Below are 17,764 nucleotides of genomic sequence, written 5' to 3' on the forward strand. Positions count from 1 at the left end.
TGATATACTGTAGTATGTGAGTAAGGGAAAATATGTCTGTGAAGGTTCTCAGTCATCCAGGTCATCGTAGTCTTTGCAAGTTTTCTTTGCAAGCTCCTTTGACTGAGTAAGGGAAACTTCTGACAGTGTCCTGAATTGATTATCCTGACATTGTTCCACTCTGTATATGCCAGCCTCTAAGCAGTTCACAAATAAACAATATGTCATATGGAGGGATGGCAAAGAGAGGACCTGACTGCAAGATGCAGAGCCTGACGAGGCAGAAAACAAAATGAGCCTTTATTGACCAAAATCAAAAACAAGAAAACACAAAGTCCAGAGGAATAAAAAATAAATAAAAAGAATATGGAAAGATATAAGGCTGACTGACAAAGGGCAAAGAGAAAAACACAACTATATGAAAACAGAGGGATGATTATACAAGGCAGCACAGGGAGAAAGAACTCTGCACCGTACAAGTGGGGTGTCTTGCTCAAGGGGACCTCCATGGCTGGTAAACTGGGATAAGAAAACATGCTAATTTTTCTTGTGGTGCGAAGATTAAGCCGGCAACCATTCCTCCAACCACAGCAAGATAATTTCTCAACCTTGTGAGTTAAGTTGTGGTGTGCAGGCTATATTTATAAGGACCAAGGTGCAGCTGTGGTGAATTTATGCTGGCAGCTCTCATGAAAGATGGATGAGCTACTAAAGAGCATGTATCTGAGTACAGTGATGTACCGTGCACTCCTGAAATCAGGATGTATTTCCTTTTCGTTTCACTATGTGAGGAAGGTGTTTTTAAACGTACAGTATTACCGGCATCAAATGTTGTGATATGATTTTTTTAAAAGAGATACTGATTTGGGACAGCCCTAAAAATCATGCCGCTTGCATACAAAATCCTTTTTTCTGTGCTCTGTTCTCTCTGTTAAATATAGGCTGAATGGATTGCGGTGGGTGAAAAGTGAGAATCTAGAGGTAGTGAGCCAGGTGACCCAGCTGGACTTGCGGGACAACTGCTTAGAATCGCTAGACCTCGGCTCTGTGTGCAACCTGGAGACTCTGCACTGCCAACGCAACCAGCTGGGGACACTCACACTCAGCGGTTTCACACTGCGCATGCTTCATGCCAGCAGCAACCGTGAGTCAAATAGAGCGTCAAGTAGCTGCTATTAATGCATCACTGGCTATTTGTCTGTATGTTCCTGCCCTTCCCTCCACTGTTACATGCATCATGTAAGTGCACGTAGGAATGGTCCAGATGTTTGGTTGATGATTGCTGCCTTTATCTGCCTACAGGCCTTACAACAGTCAACATCTATCCAGTCCCTAACCAGCTGACGCACATGGACCTATCACAGTGAGTTCTGGCTGGGAATAAGAAGTGGCTACAGAGACGCTGATGTCTAAAAATAGTATCTTTGTCTTTGTGCTCATTAATCTAGTTCTGCTCAGTGTTTATGTGGTTGTAAATCAACATGAATACTGAAATAGATCATTATCACCCAACAACCTCCAAACAGATATTCTGTGTACTTATATAACTGTTAAAGGAGTTGGAGTTACAATATTTATGGAAAATTTATGGGACTTGGAGGAATTGTAATCATCGCTTTGGTTTATTTTTTATCATGTCGGCAAAGGCAGCTGAAGCCCCTTTGCAGTATATTCTCATCCTTTCAGCTGCTAGAGTCACTTTGCCTGTAGGGATTAAATAATAGCTGGACAGATAAATGAGTAAAAGATGCGCAAATCTGAGAAATCTCTTTTAAGGTCACGAACCTTTCAAACTTTGAAATAGGCCAGTGGTTAAATAAGCTGTCTTGTGTTTTTGCCAGTGTGAGAAACATCTGCACAATTTCTTTCTACCAAACATCTATCCCCAACTGCACGCGCTAATTGTTTTTGTTAAAGTACAGATCATTTGCAGGGCTAAATGGCCCTGGAGAATATCGGTTTGGCCTGACCAACTGCTCAGTTCGTGTGTGTGTTTCTGTGTGTGTGTGTGTTGAGACAGGAACCTCTTGGAGTATCTTCCAGACTGGGTGTGTGACTGCAGAAAAATTGAGATGCTGGACATTACGCGTAACCTCCTGTCGGAGCTTCCTTCCAGGTTATGAACCTTTTTTAAACATTTTTGCACAAATTGAATTTATTCCGCCTGTCGTTTAATAAACAGCTGCCTAAAATCCTTAATAATGAGATATGATTTTACACATTCTTTCTAACTACTCGCATGAATGCCAGCTGGTGCAGATAAAGACCATTTTTTACAGTAGTGAAAATGTGGTGTGAGGTTTTCTTGTGTCTGTGTGTTTTGGCTGCAACATTAAAACGTGGCCATCTTATAGTGCCTGGCTCAGAGTACCCTCATTCACTGCCAGGCTCTAGTATTTGTATCAGACAACAGTGAATGAATCAGAAAAGACTTTTGAAAACTGGATGCTGCTCCCCTGTCTTTTGTACGCACTCATAACTTTGTTGCTGGTATCTGGGGGAAAAGCTATTGTGCTAGTTTGTATGGGCAGGTAAACTGTAGGTCAGTAGGTCACTGATAGATTGGTGAGGGCTACCCACCACCCGCAAAGTTTCATAAGTGCTTTTTCTTTTCCTGATCTTGCTCTGTGATGTGTCTTCTGGCCTCCAGCAGACTGCTTAACAGCTTGAGTTTGAGGAAGCTGCTGACGGGATACAATCGCTTGCAAAGAGTGCCTGAACTCCTTGACCATGTCCCTCTGGAAGCCCTGGACCTCCAGCACAACATGCTAGCTGAGCTTCCAGAGAGTCTGTTTCTGAAGGCCTTAAAGTAAGTCTGAATCGCTGTGCTCTCTCCTTCTTTTTTCAGTGGCCTTTTTGACTTTTTCGTGTTATCATTTGTGTCCTTTATCAGCTGGCTCGTCTGCTTCGAAACTTTTATTGGCAGTGACTTCCCTGTTGTGTTGCAGTGGACAGTCATTGTACTACAGCTCATTGTTTTGGGAATGAAGTGGAGATTATAGGAAGAGATTGTGGTCCACGCCATAACTGGAGATTCATTTTCTCTCCTGTTTCCTGTGTGGTAAATCTTTTAACACCCATTAGCAGTTCAAATGGTCTAATGCACTTTACTGTCTCTATTGCCGAGATGTAATGGGAGTGACTACTTTGTGCATTATGTGTTTCCTGAGAGCGATGTTAGGAGGGTTATTTTTATTCCAAATAAAATAGGTTACAGAATACTAGCTACCCATCTGAAAAATGCAATGTAATGTAACCGTTTATTCAAAAAATGTACTGTAATGTAACTTATTAAATTTAATGATCTTTTTTTATCACTTAGCTACTTACTTATTACTTACTTAATTTTTGATACCATGGTGTAGTGGCTAACGTATTTGTCTTACACAAAAAAGATCCCTGTTATGGGACCAGAGCCTCAGGGGATCACAAACTACTGGACTCCTGGTACTGGTCCCAAGCCTGGATTAATGGGAGGGGTGTGTTTTGAAGGGCATCCAGTGTAAAATCTGTGACCGGTCAAACTGACGATCCAACTGCTGTGGCCGTCCCTTGGGAAATAAAGGAGAAGATGGCCTAATCTTTCTTTATCGCTTTATTAAATGTTATGAACTGGGCAATAAAGAAATTATTCTGTAGGCTGTAGGTGTTTCTTCAGGTTTGGTAGAATGATAGAATTTTGATTGCTGGTAAACAAACTTTAGCGTATAAAGTTATGTTTTTATCCCTTAGCCATAAATGACCGATGGGGTATTGTCATCACCCTCCCATGCAGGCGGTGCGGACACCCAAGTTTGTCCATGCGATAACTCGAGAACGAGGCGACTTAGAATTTTGAAATCCATGCCATAGGTGTGTCTGCTTAAAATGTCACACAAATTCAGGTAAACTTTCTGAAATTACCAAGGATTTTCTAATTTATAGCATAATAATCTACTAGGAGGCTGACAGGTAGCACTGGCAGCCTCCAGTATTTTATTTTTGTAAAAGTTCAGAATGAAAGCAGCTCTGAAAATCGAAGAGAGGTAGTGCAAATTCAAATCAGAGAGCTAAGCAAAAACGATAACAAAGTAACAGAGGTGGCCCAAATGTATAGAACAACTCCTTGTAAGCCATCGTACCTTTTATGGGTTTTTTCTCCAGCTACTTAGTGACCCAGAATATCCAGAAATACGCAACCAGGTCAAAAAGAGTCACATTTTAGCTCATCCATCCCATTTGTTGTACTCTGAGCACTTGCTCATTAAAAAGGTAAAGGGTTTTGATGCAGTAGTCTCCAGATCCAAGACGATTTTCTCCTATGGAGACAACCTTAACCTCATGGATGTTACTCATTTGTAATTAAAAGCATTTTAAACAGTGTATATATTTTAATTAGGTTTCTCAGTAACTAACTGAACACAACTCCATTTAATTTTTTATTTAACTATGTTAAACATAAAAAAAGCCAGACCTCCAAATAAGCTGTAAACTTTCTCGTGGTGTGTATGAGCTGGAGAGCTGTCAGTGCACGCCAGTAATGTCTGAGGCTGGTTTATAACAACAGCGTGATGAGATTCACTCCTCACTGGGTCAGAGGGACAAGTTTTATTACTTTACAGTACATGATAAACACAGAAAATGACTTGACACCAATTACATAACAACCACTGGAGCTCATATTACTGGCCCACTTTAATGCGCAGGGTCAATGAAATGCAAATCAATGCTCCACCCGCAAGAATAAATTAGAAGAAGGCTTTTTATGTTAGAAAATATGGAAGCTCCTAAAATCTCTATAATTCTTTAAATGCAGATTTCAGACGCCTCAGTCGTCTTCATTTCGCTGCAGAAGCTGAGGCCACCTGGAATATTATTTAATTTGCAGTTAAACATGTTTCATCGCAAACAGGGTGAAAATGTGTCGTAATTAAATTCAATTTGCACCCGGCCTCCCAAACACCAGCAGACTGAGCTCGCTTCACTTTCACTGAAATATACTCTGTCAAGTATATTCAATATGAGAATCATGCGGTGTTACTGATACCGTTTATCAGCCATCAACAGTCTTCAAAACCTTTTAGCTTGAACATCAGCTGCGGTAAACGGGATTTGAATGGGTGGGTGCGTTCCTCAGATGCACTGCTGATTACTTGAGCTGTTGTGTTAATTGTTTTTCTGTTTGTCTTCTCTTACAGCCTGAAATACTTAAACGTGTCAGCCAATGCCTTGGAAAGCATTCCGCCGAGCAGCCAATCAGAGGAGAGCCTCAGCACACTCCAGGAGCTCTACCTGACGGAGAACAACCTGAGCGAGAATTGTGGCGCTCTGCTGATCGGACACCAGAACCTGCGGATCCTCCACATTGCCTACAACCAGCTACTCTCATTCCCTGCCAGGTGAGTTCTCCTGCCTTCTGTGTGTCTTAACTATTAGTTTAAACCAAGGTGCAAATTGAACCCTTTTAAGCACCCACAAAATACTTTATGAGGATCAACAAAATGTGTGGTGCTTCTTTAGGGTTACTGTGCAGTTAAAGAAGTTATTATTAAGAATAATTACTGAAGCATTACTTGCATTATAAATTCAATGTAAGTTTTTCCCGTTTCAGCCCAGCTGTTATTGTTTCATGTTTGTGTCTTTAGTAAGCTAAGTAAGCTGGAACTGCTGGAGGAGCTAAATTTAAGCGGCAACAATCTAAAAACAATACCCTCCACTGTGTCCAGCTGTAAGAGACTGCACACCCTCATAGCACACTCGAACCACATCAGCGTCTTTCCAGAGATCCTCAACCTCCCTGAGATCAAGGTCAGGCCCGTTGCCGTTTTCTTTGTGTCACATGATCAACCTTAAGCGTGTTTCGGCTCACCTGGTTTTGCATCTCTTTAGCTTGTCGATCTAAGCTGCAATGAGCTCACTGAGATCCAGCTGCCCGATTCCCTGCCTGCCACTTTACAAGAGCTGGACCTGACAGGCAACAGCAGCCTGATGCTGGAACACAAAACCCTGAATCTCTTCAGGTGAGGCGCAGCACCCAATACTGAACTTCTTGTCACATAGGGGCACACAATAAAGGTGTACAGTGCACTCTAGTGTATTTCTTTTTTTCTCTTTTATTTTTAGCCACATCACCACCCTGAAATTAGACCAGAAATCTACCACAACAGCAGGAGACTCTCTGAGCGCCTCCACTCCTTGGAAGCATGGCTACTCTGAAATGAGCGGGCAAAGGAACAAGTGTGTACAGATCTTCTCTGTTTTGTGTTTTTCTTCTATAACTGTGTTATAGGGTGGTCTTTTTTTTAATATCAATTTTATCATTACCTGTTGCTGGAATCATTTATTTTTAACAATAATTCATATAGTTTTGGCTTATAATTTATTTACCTTTCATACAGTGAAACTATAACACTGTTGCCTCAGCCCATCTTAAGAGTTTGGGCCCAGCCAAGCAACAGCACAGTTTCTTGATCTTAATGTATGCACATCTGTTTCGTTCCACTGTAGAGTTTCACATTGTTTTTGTGTGGATGCAGTTTTCATCGATTCCTTGTTTTCACTCCACTGCCATAAGCCCACGCAGTGCAATTTTCTAATGCAGTGGCAACTGAAGGCCGCTGGTTAATTTCTCAGTCTCTACATTAAACATAATGTCTTCTCATTTAAATGCACAGTTTAAATATTTTACACTTTGTTTTTATTCTCAGTACTTGATAATTTCTTAGACCGCCTGTCATATTTAAGAAACACATAGTGACGGATTAACTTTTACAGAAACAATAAATAATGTTGATAATTACAAACACTGTGCATTCATTGCCATAGATTTATCAGTGGTGTTCTGATAAATATGCTGAGCGCTGTACATTTTACACAGCGTGGCGAAGTTTTGTGGATGGATGTGCTAAATCTATTATTGTGCATCTTTTGTTGGGGACAGGTTGTGTGTGTCTGTGCTGGCTGTAGACCACTTCAGAGACAGCGTGGAAGCATGCTATGGTATCTTTGACGGAGACCGCAACGAGGAAGTGCCTCGCCTGTTGCAGTGCACTATGGGAGACGTGCTGTGCGAGGAGCTGCAGCACTCTAGTGTTGACAGTGTGTATATGTGCAACACTTTCCTCACCTCACACAGGTAACATGTTGTTCTGTGTAACTGTTTTTCATTATCAATACCTGGCTTTTACTTGCATTCACTGACTGTAAGAGTTTGTTTTTGTCGTTTGGCGATTGGTGGGGGCGCAGGAAACTTGGTATGGCCGGTCAGAAGCTGGGTGCATCTGGCCTGCTGTGTTACATCCACCATGAGACTTCAGATCTAGGAGCATCCTTTAGCCTTACTGTGGCCAATGTGGGTACCTGCCAAGCCGTGCTGTGCCGAAATGGACAACCTGTACCTCTCTCTAAGGTTTACAGTTTGGAGAACTGCACTGAGGAAATGGAGCGGGTTAAAGTCAGTAAAGCCATTATTACAGAGGTAATGCCTATGTTGGTTTTCAGCTGTTAAATGGGAGCAATTGCACATAGCCTCTAATCTAGTGTTAATATGCTCTGTCATATTCCACTGTGTAAACATTATGAGGCTATACGCTCTGCTGCAGTTCTAATGGCTCTTCTGTTTTGTAGGATAACAAAGTGAGTGGAGTGACATGCTGCTCTCGCCTGTTGGGCTGCTCTTATCTGTCTCCATGGGTGCTTCCAAAGCCCTGGGTGCACACTGAGCCGCTTTGTTCCCAGGATGAGTTCTTGATCCTGGGGAATCGAGCCCTGTTTGAGCGAGTTTCCTACCAGGAGGCTGTTTGCACCGTGCAGGCTGTCCGGGATCCCCGTGCTGCTGCTAAGAAGTTGTGTTCACTTGCCCAAAGTTACGGTTGCAAGGACAACATCGGCGCTGTCGTGGTGTCCCTGCACATTGGTGAGGACAGCTGCACATGTGAGCCGCCGGTCACCACCACCGAGCCACGGGGCCCTGCTCCTGCTCCTGTTCCTGCGCCTGTGATCCCGGGCCCTAGCGACCCAGCCACCAACCTCTCCTCCAGCAGTGGCATTGTCACTGAGTTCAGCAGTGAGACATCAGCTTCAGAGATCGGCAGCGAAGCGGGGTCCACCGCTTCAGATGAACACCCGTCCTCTGGCACTGTGACCCGCCCAGAGAGACGCTGTAGCCTACACCCCGCTACCACACTGTGCGGCATCATGGTGCCAGGCTCAGGTGGGACCGGACCCCACCCAGGTCTATTCCAGCAGCAGCCGTCCAGCACCACATTCTCAAGTAACCAGTCGGACAATGGCTTGGACAGTGATGATGAAGCTCCACTCGAGGGTGTCATCTCCAATGGCAGCAAATTAGAAGTGGAAGTAGACATTCACTGTTGTGCTTTTCAGCTGCGGTCGGGGCCCCATGAGAGCTCCAAAGACTTGGACTTTGAAAAACGAGGCTTTGACCATCCCGGTGGTAAAATGCGCAGACAGAACAGCGTGGTGGTTTCTGCTACAAACGGCTGCTTGCTTGCTGTATGTGGGAGAGAGATTGCTGACCTTAAGAAATCTCCCTCCACATCCAGCCTGTTTGGGAAGAAGTTGTCCAATGGTTCTGTGGTAGCCCCTGAAGACAGTCACAACCTAATTGAGGTTGCCCTAGAGGCTCCCAAGAAAAAGTCTGGCTATTTCACAGCTCCAGCACAGCAGGACCCAGAGGACCAGCTGATTGTGCCTCCTAGTCTGGAGCAGGAAGTCAGGGAGCAGCTACGAGGCCAGAGCCCTCTAGTCTCAGGCCCCTCTGCACCAACCACACCCTCCTCCTTAAAAGATCCGGTGTGGGATCATCCACACCCCCCAGCATTTCCATCCAGCCTGGTTCCAGGTCCAGGCCCGACTCCTATCCTACAACAGGAGGTTTATGATACCGCCCTCTAAGGGGGAGGATTTCTGTGATTGTGCCATTCTGGGATAGAAGAGTTTTCTCATACACGAGGGAAAGTCCAGTGAAAGTTGCCATTCAGATACTTTGTGAGAACCTATGGCATCTTAATGGTCACTAAATAATGCCTTTTAACGTGAGGTCAAAAAAAGTGTACGGTCTGAGTATCTGAGAGAACAAAGGCAAAAAAAAAAAAAAGATTTCAGTTTGTAACAGAACATTGTGAAACAGAAAGCTGGCTGTATTAGACAAAGAACAAGCCTGACCTGAAATTGGATACCTCGAGTGTTTGAACTCGTCAGCAGCATTTCCCTTTACTTGGAAAGCAAAGCAATCTGGAGGGTGTGCAAGAGATCATGTCAGATCTTTTCTCCAGGAGCTCCGTTGTCTCTCAGATCCTGGAGGGAAGTACTATGACGGAAACATGAAAAAGTGCCTACTACAGAAGACACAGCCTAGAGCTCCCTACATCCTGGCTCTGTTTCAGAGACGTGAGTTTGATAGTTGAATTTGCAGGATGGATAGTGTCTCTAAGAGACCGGGACTGGCACAGCTTTGGCTCTCCTCCTCCTCCTCCTCCTCCACCTGTGGCTTACGAAGGAAATCAGAGAGTCTAAATGCTTATAATACACACAGATCTGAAAACAACACAACTGCATTTTCATTGTGTCTGTTTTTTATCGTTAGCATTTCCACACCATATATAAAGAATTGTCTGTCACTCCTACATAGTAAAGTACAAACTCACATTTAGCGGGTGGCCGATGTGATGTGCTTACACTGCTGACATTAAGACTGAATATTTTTTCTATGTAGAGCAATGCAATATCAAAGTCATTTAGTTGTAAAGCAAGAGGCAATTAGTAGAGGTTAACAACTGTTACTGCAGTATATTCTGTGACAGTGCATTATAGAATGAGCTCCTTAAAACATTCATAGGAAGATAAAAGATTCATTTGAATTTAGTCAGTTTTATGGTCACTGGATAGTGGACTGGACAAATGAGCTAAGACACAAAACTGAAGTATTACATATTGTAAGGCCAAGAGATATAAAATCAGGATTTGTACTGCATGTGTGAAAATATCCCCTCTGGTACTTACATTTTAGTATATCTGAATTTTGGAGGCTGCTTCTGCTTTTTAAAATTTGACACCATCAGTCCATCCTGTCCCTTGAGGCAGATTTCATTATTGACGTTTTTAATTTGCAAAATGTTTTAAATCTTACCTCTATAATGCACTACACATACATCCAGGTGAGGTTTGGCGTGTGGTGTTTAGACCCTTAACAGAACTGAAACCCTATTCTCTTACATTTTTTTCAGTCATCTATTATACATCATAGATATGTGTGCAACTGACAAAAACAAAATGCAGGAAGGACTGCCTTATCACTGTGTTATCTGAAAAACTACATTAAAAGCATTGGCATATCATTTAATTAGCTTTCTCGGTAGAATAAATTGACTTGGTGAAGGAACAAGTTACAGCACCTGTATGTTTTACTAAAAACATAAAAACATTGAGATTTGCTGCCTGTGTATTGATGACATATCACAAAAGGAAGAGCTTGATGTAGCTTTTTACTTGGGCACATTTATGTCCACACGCCTTCGTAATCATATGGCTACTTTAGCTACAGTTAATGTACAAATATTATGAGTGTCGCAGCAGTAAAAGGTGCCCAAATAAGAACGCACTATTTCAGTCCCTTCCATTAAGAATAAGTACAACCACTGGACACTTTGTTAGGTACACCTATTCAGCTGTTCATTAACAAAAATATCTAACTAGCCAATCACATGGCAGCAACTCAAAGCATTTAGATGTGTAGACCTCATCAAGACGACCTGCTTAAGTTTAAAGCGAGCATCAGAATCGGGGAAGAAAGGTCATTTCAGTGACTTTAAATGCAGTGTTGCTGTTGGTGCCAGACGGGATGGTACGAATATTCCAGAAACTGCTGATTTGAGATTTTCCCAGACAGCCACCTTTAAAGTTTATAGAGAATGGTCTGAAAAAGAGAAAAAATCCAGTGAGTGGCAGTTCTCTGTTGATATCAGAGGTTAGGCGAGAATGGGCAGACTTCTTTGAGCTTATAGGTAAACAGCAGTACCCCAAATAACCACAGATTACAACCAACATATGCAGAAGAGCACCTCTGACTGCATGACACATTGAACCTTTAAGAAGATCCACCTTGGGTGACATTACTGTGAGCTAAGAACAAGTTGTGTTAGCTCCCCAAACATGCACAACAAAAGAAGGGAAAACGTTGCCTTGTTTGATGAGTCTTGATTTCTGTGGCAACATTCAAGTGGGAGTGTCAGAATTTGATGTAAATGGCATGAAAGGATGGGTTCATCCTACCTCGCATAAACAGTTAAGTCTACTGCTGGTGGTGTAAGGGTGTGGGAGGTATTATTTCTTCATAGTTAATACCCATGGAGATTTGTTTAAACACCACAGTCTACCTGAGTCTTGTTGCTGACCATGTCCAACCCTTTATGAGCACATTGTACAAATCTTCTGATGGCTGCTTTCAGAAAGATAACGTCAATTCCTTCAAACTGGTTTCTTGAACATGTCAATGAGTTACTTTACTCAAATGGCCTCCACAGTCACCAGATCTCAATCTAATGGAGCAGCTTTGGGATGTGGTGAACAGGAGGTTCACATCATGTGCGCTTGACAAATCTGCAGCTACTGTATGATGCTATCATGCTAACGTGGAGCAAGATCTCTGAGGAATGTTTCAAGCACCTTGCTGAGTCTATGCTATGAAGAATTAAGGCAGTTCTGAATGCAAAAGGGGGTCTAACTCAATGCTTCAGCAGTGCACATTATTCATGTTTTTTAAATATATAGTCAACTCTATTGTCCTATATGACAGAAAAAATACATTATTGTTTAAACTGTCAGTTATATGTTCTGCAGCCTTGGAAACCTCACATTGTCCAGTCCTGAACCTCCCCGCATTGTGCCAAAAGAGGAAGCAACTCTGCAGAGCTGCTGTGGCTAAGAGAAGGCCAAAGTTGGGTAATTGCTCTTGTCAGTGATTACTACAATAGATTTTTATTTTTTCTGGTGTCCACTACATGTTGGAAGGAACTACACAGCCGTTGTACATTCAGACCTTTCAGTGTTCTCTTTTAGCCTTAATGTAACACTACTCAGTATTTTGAAGCGAGGAGCTTTTTGTTTCTTTCCGTTGATGTTCTGTCTGTGAATGAGGTCTTTGGCTCCATGTGAACGAGTGAGAAGTCAGTGATGATGCCTTAAATGCTGTGTGGGTATGAATTCCTCCTTGTTTTATCTCCTGAAAAGAATATACACTGTCAAAAGCACCTTGTACATAGAATATAATATAATATCCAGAGTTATGTATATTTAATTTTATTATATAATTTTTTTAGCATAGTGTTCTGAGATTATTGTGGCTTCCCTCAGCCAAGTGCATCATCTTTTGTCTATGACGACACTGACAATATACTTAATTTACAATATTTTTAAGTCTTATTAACATCACAAAGATATTTTTTTCATTCAAAGTCTTTTTGTTTGTCACCACTTAGAGTTTTGTTAGTATCTTAACTTATATTTAAATATTTTAAATTAACACCACAAAACTACATAAACTAACACTATCTTCCTGCATTGCTTTTACTATGTGTAAATATAAGTTAATGAAAATCAGGACATACAGTTATTATCCACATGTAGGAGTCTGAGATCATATTTAGATGCATCGGTACTGTCCGTATTCTGCTTTTTCAGAATTCAAGAACTAATTTTAACTCCCAAATGCTTTTTTTAAAATATCTAAAATTACAAATAGCAAATCCAGTTTTGTGATAAAGATAATCATTTTATTCCTGTCACTTTATTGATCAGTCCTTGCTGGGTCTGACATGCCAAACACATTGGACTCTGTGGTTCTGTCTGTGCCTAGACCTCCACAATTGGAGCCCACACATAGTGCCACACATCTGGATTACTGGCAGTGGAACACTGACGGGCACTGCAGGTGTAAATGCCACGTGGAGAGCTAAGCTAGCCTATGATTGTGAATGTTATTGATACATATCTGAAATGTTAATGAAGTCTGGAGAGGAGAAACTGAACTTTCTATAAGGTTTCATATCCCACAGTGGTAAAATCCCTTGTAAAATATGCAAAGTGTACATATATACCTGTATATCAGAGCGTCAATTTCCCATCACCTTTAACTATACGACTCATGTTTCAATATGTCTGATAATGAATATTGGCTGGTGTGTGTGTATAATGTTTGTGGAGGTTGTGTTTGTAATTTGCATTGTGTTGCTTTTTTTTTTATGTCCCTTTGGCACTTTGGCAGTGTGGTTTTATGAGTTTGCCCCCAGCTGCCATGTCAGGCTGGGACTGTACTGCATTGCTATATTTAGTGCTCTTTAAACTAACTGGCTCCTTTTGCTTTATAACATTTGTACCGTTGTTGTACATTCATGCGTTCAGTCTGTCTTTTGGTTGATACCATGTATTCACCCTCTGTCCGGTATAATATACTCACAAAATAGAAGTACATTTGGATAATGATCCATCGGTAATCAGTGTGCATGTACATAAGCAGATTGTATGCACAGAGGGAAGATGGAGGGGTACATTGCATTGGCTTAAAATATTCCCTTTAATTCTTTAGTGGAAGGGGCTCGCGAGCTCAATACTCATGCAGTTAAATGCATTTGTACACAAAGTAGAGGGTAAGTGCATTTGTTAGGCTGCAATTTCAGTGTTTTTATTTTAACCTTCTTCTTTTGTTAACTATTCGGTATAATTTCTCTTTGCACATCATAACAAGCTCCCTGTGCATCTGTGTTGCAAAATGTCTGTGTTTGTGTGTAGATAAAAGCTTTAGCGCACACGTGCTGTAAGTGTATGCATGTCTGTGTGAAACAATGGATCGACTGTAATTCTGTGTGAATATGGTGAATGAAACCGATCAGAGATGCTCCATTTGTTTAAAATGTGACCAAAGTAGCCATTGTTTAATCTCACTATTCCTTTATGCATATTGTTTTCAAGAAATGCTTGAATATTTCTTTTCCTGAATGCCAAGAAAGTGATGTTTATTTTTGTACTTTTTTTTTCATGCAAATTAATATTTCCCTTTTTTGCTACAGAATTTAAAGTCATTGGGCTTATAAAGAAATCTGTCACCCATTATGGTACTATTGATGGTACTATAACTGTATTTATTGTTGAAAGCATGCTCTAAATATAAGGCTACAGGGAAAAAAACATAGAATACATACAAAATGTGATTTATTTGTACAAAAGGGAGCATATCCGATATTTTTAGGTTTTTATTCGAGCATGCAGATTACTGCTACAAATTTAGTTTTTTTTTAAGAATCATTAAGAAGATTAATTATTTAGGAAAAGAACTAACAATGGGCACTTTTGTGGTTTGTCAGAAAGAATTGTATATTCTTGAACACTGAGAGTGGAAGGTGGTTATTTTATTTTAAATGCTGCTATCATTAGTTTTCAGCAGACAGGCTGGTTTTTGTTTTGTTTTTAACTTTAAGCCAAGTAGCAATAAAACTTTTTACTGTGAATTTTTTTGTTTTTGTCCAGTGTCAACTTTACTTATCATTATTAATGGTTATATCAACCCATCCATCCATCGTCTTCCACGTATCCAGTTCAGGGTGTTTATTTCAACCCAATAAAAAACAAAATCACTTTAAAATTTCTTACATTCTTAGAATTATTAGCATCCTTGCATTTTTTATATGTAATCTCACCCCTTAATCCATGCCCAAAAGGGCAGGTTATGCGGTTATCGCTGATGTGTTGTCCTGTTCAATACTCAGATCAAGAAAATAAATGAGAAGAAACAGTGACCGCTGCTGTGGAATTATATGTAATGTTTTAACTTTGTAAATTCCTAATCACAGTAGATCCCATCTGTTGGTGAAGCTCAGAGTTATGAGTTATCCTAAGCTCAGGTAAAGTGGTTGACAAATTCTGAGAATAAATTTTAATTAAAAATAACTATATCTCTTGTGAGTGCTATAAGAAGAACAGAGTGTGTGTCTTTCTCAGACTTATGTGTGTGTGTGTTTTAAATCAACACATTAAGTTAAAAGAAAAGGGGGGAAAAAAACAAAGCCATCAGAAAAGCTTTAAAACTATAACAAGAAACCATGTGACACTCAACTCCATTTCCTTTTAAAATGTCAAAGACATTTGTTTTCAGGAAGTCAGTTCAGCCTGTTTCAGCCATCTCTTTCACAGATAAATGCAATGACAGATGACCATGTAATATTATACTATTTTGGTAGTTTAATATAACTACAACATCATAGAAAATATGAAAGATGTGGTAAACAGGTATAAAGAAAAAAAAGATTAGGTGTGTATAAAACACTATCAAGGCATAAAAATGTATAAAACAGCTTGTATACAAGTAACACCTAATGAGAGTGACAAGAAAAAAAATCCTGTCAAAGTGATTTTTTTCTCACTCCTACTTTTGTTCACTTGTGAATAAAAAAGGAAAGGCAGCTTAAAAATTATCATCCTGGTTTGTTCTTTGCTTTTTCAGCTCCCGCACTGACCTGAAAGCTCTGATAGCTAACACTGCACCAAAGATGAAAACAACCACCCCCAAGACCCCAAACAGTCCCTCTGCAATGTCTGTACCATTATACTTGCAATCAAACCCTTGGTGCCCTTTGCTCTTGTACATCTGCTCCCTCTCCTTACAGATGGGGTTGTCATAGGTTTCCTTCAGCTTGATAAAATAGATGGCAATTCCTGGGATGTACCCCAGACCGATCAGGAAACTCAGCACAGCCTCAACCAGCAGCACAGGAGGACACCGGAAAGGGACTCTGAAAATCCCCAGGCCCAGCATGGCAAAAGCGTAGATCATTAAAATTCCACCAGCCGCCATGGTGAAGATGTACGGAGGCCGCTTAAGCTCATGGAAGAGCCGGTCTAGCTCCTGCACTCTCTTTGCATCGACTCCAGTGAAGGCACTGGCACCACCGTAGTAATAAGTGTATAATCCACCGAGGCTGGCCAGGTCACGGTAACCCCCATTGTTGCTGTAAGGCACCCCGGCACAGATTATGATAAGCAGGTTCACAAACACCTCTGCAAGCTGGCAGATACCTGGAGACAAAGATTTATGGCTTTTTAAGAAAAATATATTTTTAAATTGGGGATTTTGACTTTTGCCTTAAAATAATTGTTTAAAGAAACTTATTTTCACATTACATTAAACAACAGAATAAATAAATAAATACTAACTGTTCCAATGCAGCATTTAAAAATAATTTACTATTGTGCTATATTTTCAAATTTTTGCACTATCCTCTCGTTATCATATAATTTACATCCCTGAATGCATTTTAGGGATATTTCAAAAAAAATTGTAGCTTGCATGTAATGTTTCACAGAAGAAATTAAAACCAAATATACTTGCCTCTGCTGGTTAATATGTATCTGAAATTGTAAAGCGCTGGCTTCGGTTGTGGTTCGTAATACTCCATCTCAGAGAGATCCCCTGAAGTCTCTCTGGGCCTGTAAGGAAAGTAAAATGTTTTTAAATAATTTATTTTGCTACAGGTTTATGTAATTTTAGGTCAAAACACTGCAGAGTTAAATATGATCTTCGGGCTGTATGAAGGTTTAGTGAATGCAGACCATGTTTAGAACTACATTTACCGTCTTGAGGTTCCTTCATGTCTGTGAGAGGCAGTTGTCATATCCCTCTGTCTGTTTTCTCCGGCCCTCCTGTCACCTGCAGTGCCCCTCTCCTCGGCGTCATACCCAGAGTAGTCTCGATTGTGCGTGTAGCGCTTATCCCCGCTTTTGCCGTCACCACTCTGATCGCGTCTTCCCCTCTCTGGCATCTTCCTGTGCCAACATAATAAAATTATAGACCTGTATCTTGTTTATTTTACAGCCTGTCATAAACAAAGTGGGTAGTTGGCTTTTATCCACGACGCACTGCAAGCAATAAAGCAGCATGGGGGATAACTTAAAAAAATGTCTCGATGAGGTAGAAGTTTCTTCATTAATGAAGCAGCTTATCAAAAGCTGGTGATAACTTGAGGCACTGTAAACGTCTGTGAATTATGATTTTTATCCGTTTCATGATATCTTATCTCAACTTGAGAAAACAGAGCGTTCTTCCAAGTTGCTCATTCGCAACGTCCTCCCTGTTGTAAAGTTCGTCCCTGTTGCAAATTCACGTTAGCTTAATTAGTTGCGCGTTTGTGAATGATACAAATATATAATGCCCGTGTTTCATACCTTCAGATACTGTTCTTTGTACGGTCTTGTTTTCTGTTATGGCCAGAAGATCATTCACCTGTCACGGCTTCCTGTTTGAGATTACCTTCTTCCCTCACCTGTATTGTCCTGCACTGTCGAAGGCATTACTCATTTAAAAGGCACATGGGGTTGATTGCATGTAGTTGCTGCTGTTTATTTCACTGTTTTGACTGTATTTATGCAGCTTAAATCACCAAGGTTCATAAAAAACAACAAAAATGTGCTTAAAATAAAACGTTTATTTTTATTTAACTTTCAAAAAGAAAAAGAAAAAAAAATGCGATTCACGTCCAACCTGAAGTGAGAACACACACCGCGCATGCGTTCATACTTGTAAGTTCATAACATTATTTTTAGCATTTCCGCCGAGGCATTCACAGATTTCAGAATAAATGCCTCGAGTTCTTAACTTGCTCTGCAATCTGTAATTATAGGCAACATATTCTTCCGTGCATTTCTTTAAGACATGACCACGAGACAATTGGAGAATTTTCATGTAATTAAAAGCTGAATATTTAGTGCTGTTAAATGGAATTTAGGTTTATTTATTTAG

At 40.7% G+C, this 17,764-nt stretch overlaps 2 protein-coding genes across 5 annotated transcripts in view; one reads left to right on the top strand and one right to left on the bottom strand.

The window, feature by feature from the left end:
• The window catches only part of phlpp2 (PH domain and leucine rich repeat protein phosphatase 2), a 39,895-nt gene extending 25,411 nt beyond the window's left edge, over positions 1–14,484 (top strand). For 2 of the 3 annotated variants that reach the window (XM_005929564.3, XM_042220534.1), the window contains exons 9-19: positions 921–1,123; positions 1,282–1,342; positions 2,000–2,095; positions 2,633–2,788; positions 5,157–5,357; positions 5,604–5,766; positions 5,848–5,978; positions 6,082–6,195; positions 6,899–7,093; positions 7,204–7,435; positions 7,585–14,484. In XM_005929564.3, the coding sequence (XP_005929626.1) occupies positions 921–1,123; positions 1,282–1,342; positions 2,000–2,095; positions 2,633–2,788; positions 5,157–5,357; positions 5,604–5,766; positions 5,848–5,978; positions 6,082–6,195; positions 6,899–7,093; positions 7,204–7,435; positions 7,585–8,874 (2,842 nt within the window). In that variant the 3' untranslated portion in view covers positions 8,875–14,484. The remainder of the gene's footprint in view (positions 1–920; positions 1,124–1,281; positions 1,343–1,999; positions 2,096–2,632; positions 2,789–5,156; positions 5,358–5,603; positions 5,767–5,847; positions 5,979–6,081; positions 6,196–6,898; positions 7,094–7,203; positions 7,436–7,584) is intronic. The other variant, XM_014335918.2, reaches the window with a different exon arrangement.
• marveld3 (MARVEL domain containing 3) lies at positions 14,474–17,514 on the bottom strand. 2 transcript variants are annotated; one of them, XM_005929561.3, is made up of 4 exons: positions 17,191–17,514; positions 16,600–16,787; positions 16,358–16,455; positions 14,474–16,044 (listed from the first exon to the last, which is right to left on the bottom strand). In XM_005929561.3, exons 2-4 carry the CDS (start codon positions 16,785–16,787, stop codon positions 15,434–15,436), a joined length of 897 nt encoding a protein of 298 aa, XP_005929623.1. In that variant the 5' UTR covers positions 17,191–17,514; the 3' UTR covers positions 14,474–15,433. The 2 variants fall into 2 exon arrangements, with proteins under 2 accessions (XP_005929623.1, XP_005929620.1); XM_005929558.3 differs by having other exon boundaries at positions 16,600–16,791; positions 17,191–17,511.
• Between the last annotated feature and the right edge of the window lie 250 nt (positions 17,515–17,764).

This window comes from Haplochromis burtoni, unplaced genomic scaffold (genome assembly GCF_018398535.1).
Source record: "Haplochromis burtoni strain Fernald_Lab_line unplaced genomic scaffold, NCSU_Asbu1 Contig_50, whole genome shotgun sequence".
In the NCBI taxonomy this organism is placed as follows: domain Eukaryota; kingdom Metazoa; phylum Chordata; class Actinopteri; order Cichliformes; family Cichlidae; genus Haplochromis; species Haplochromis burtoni.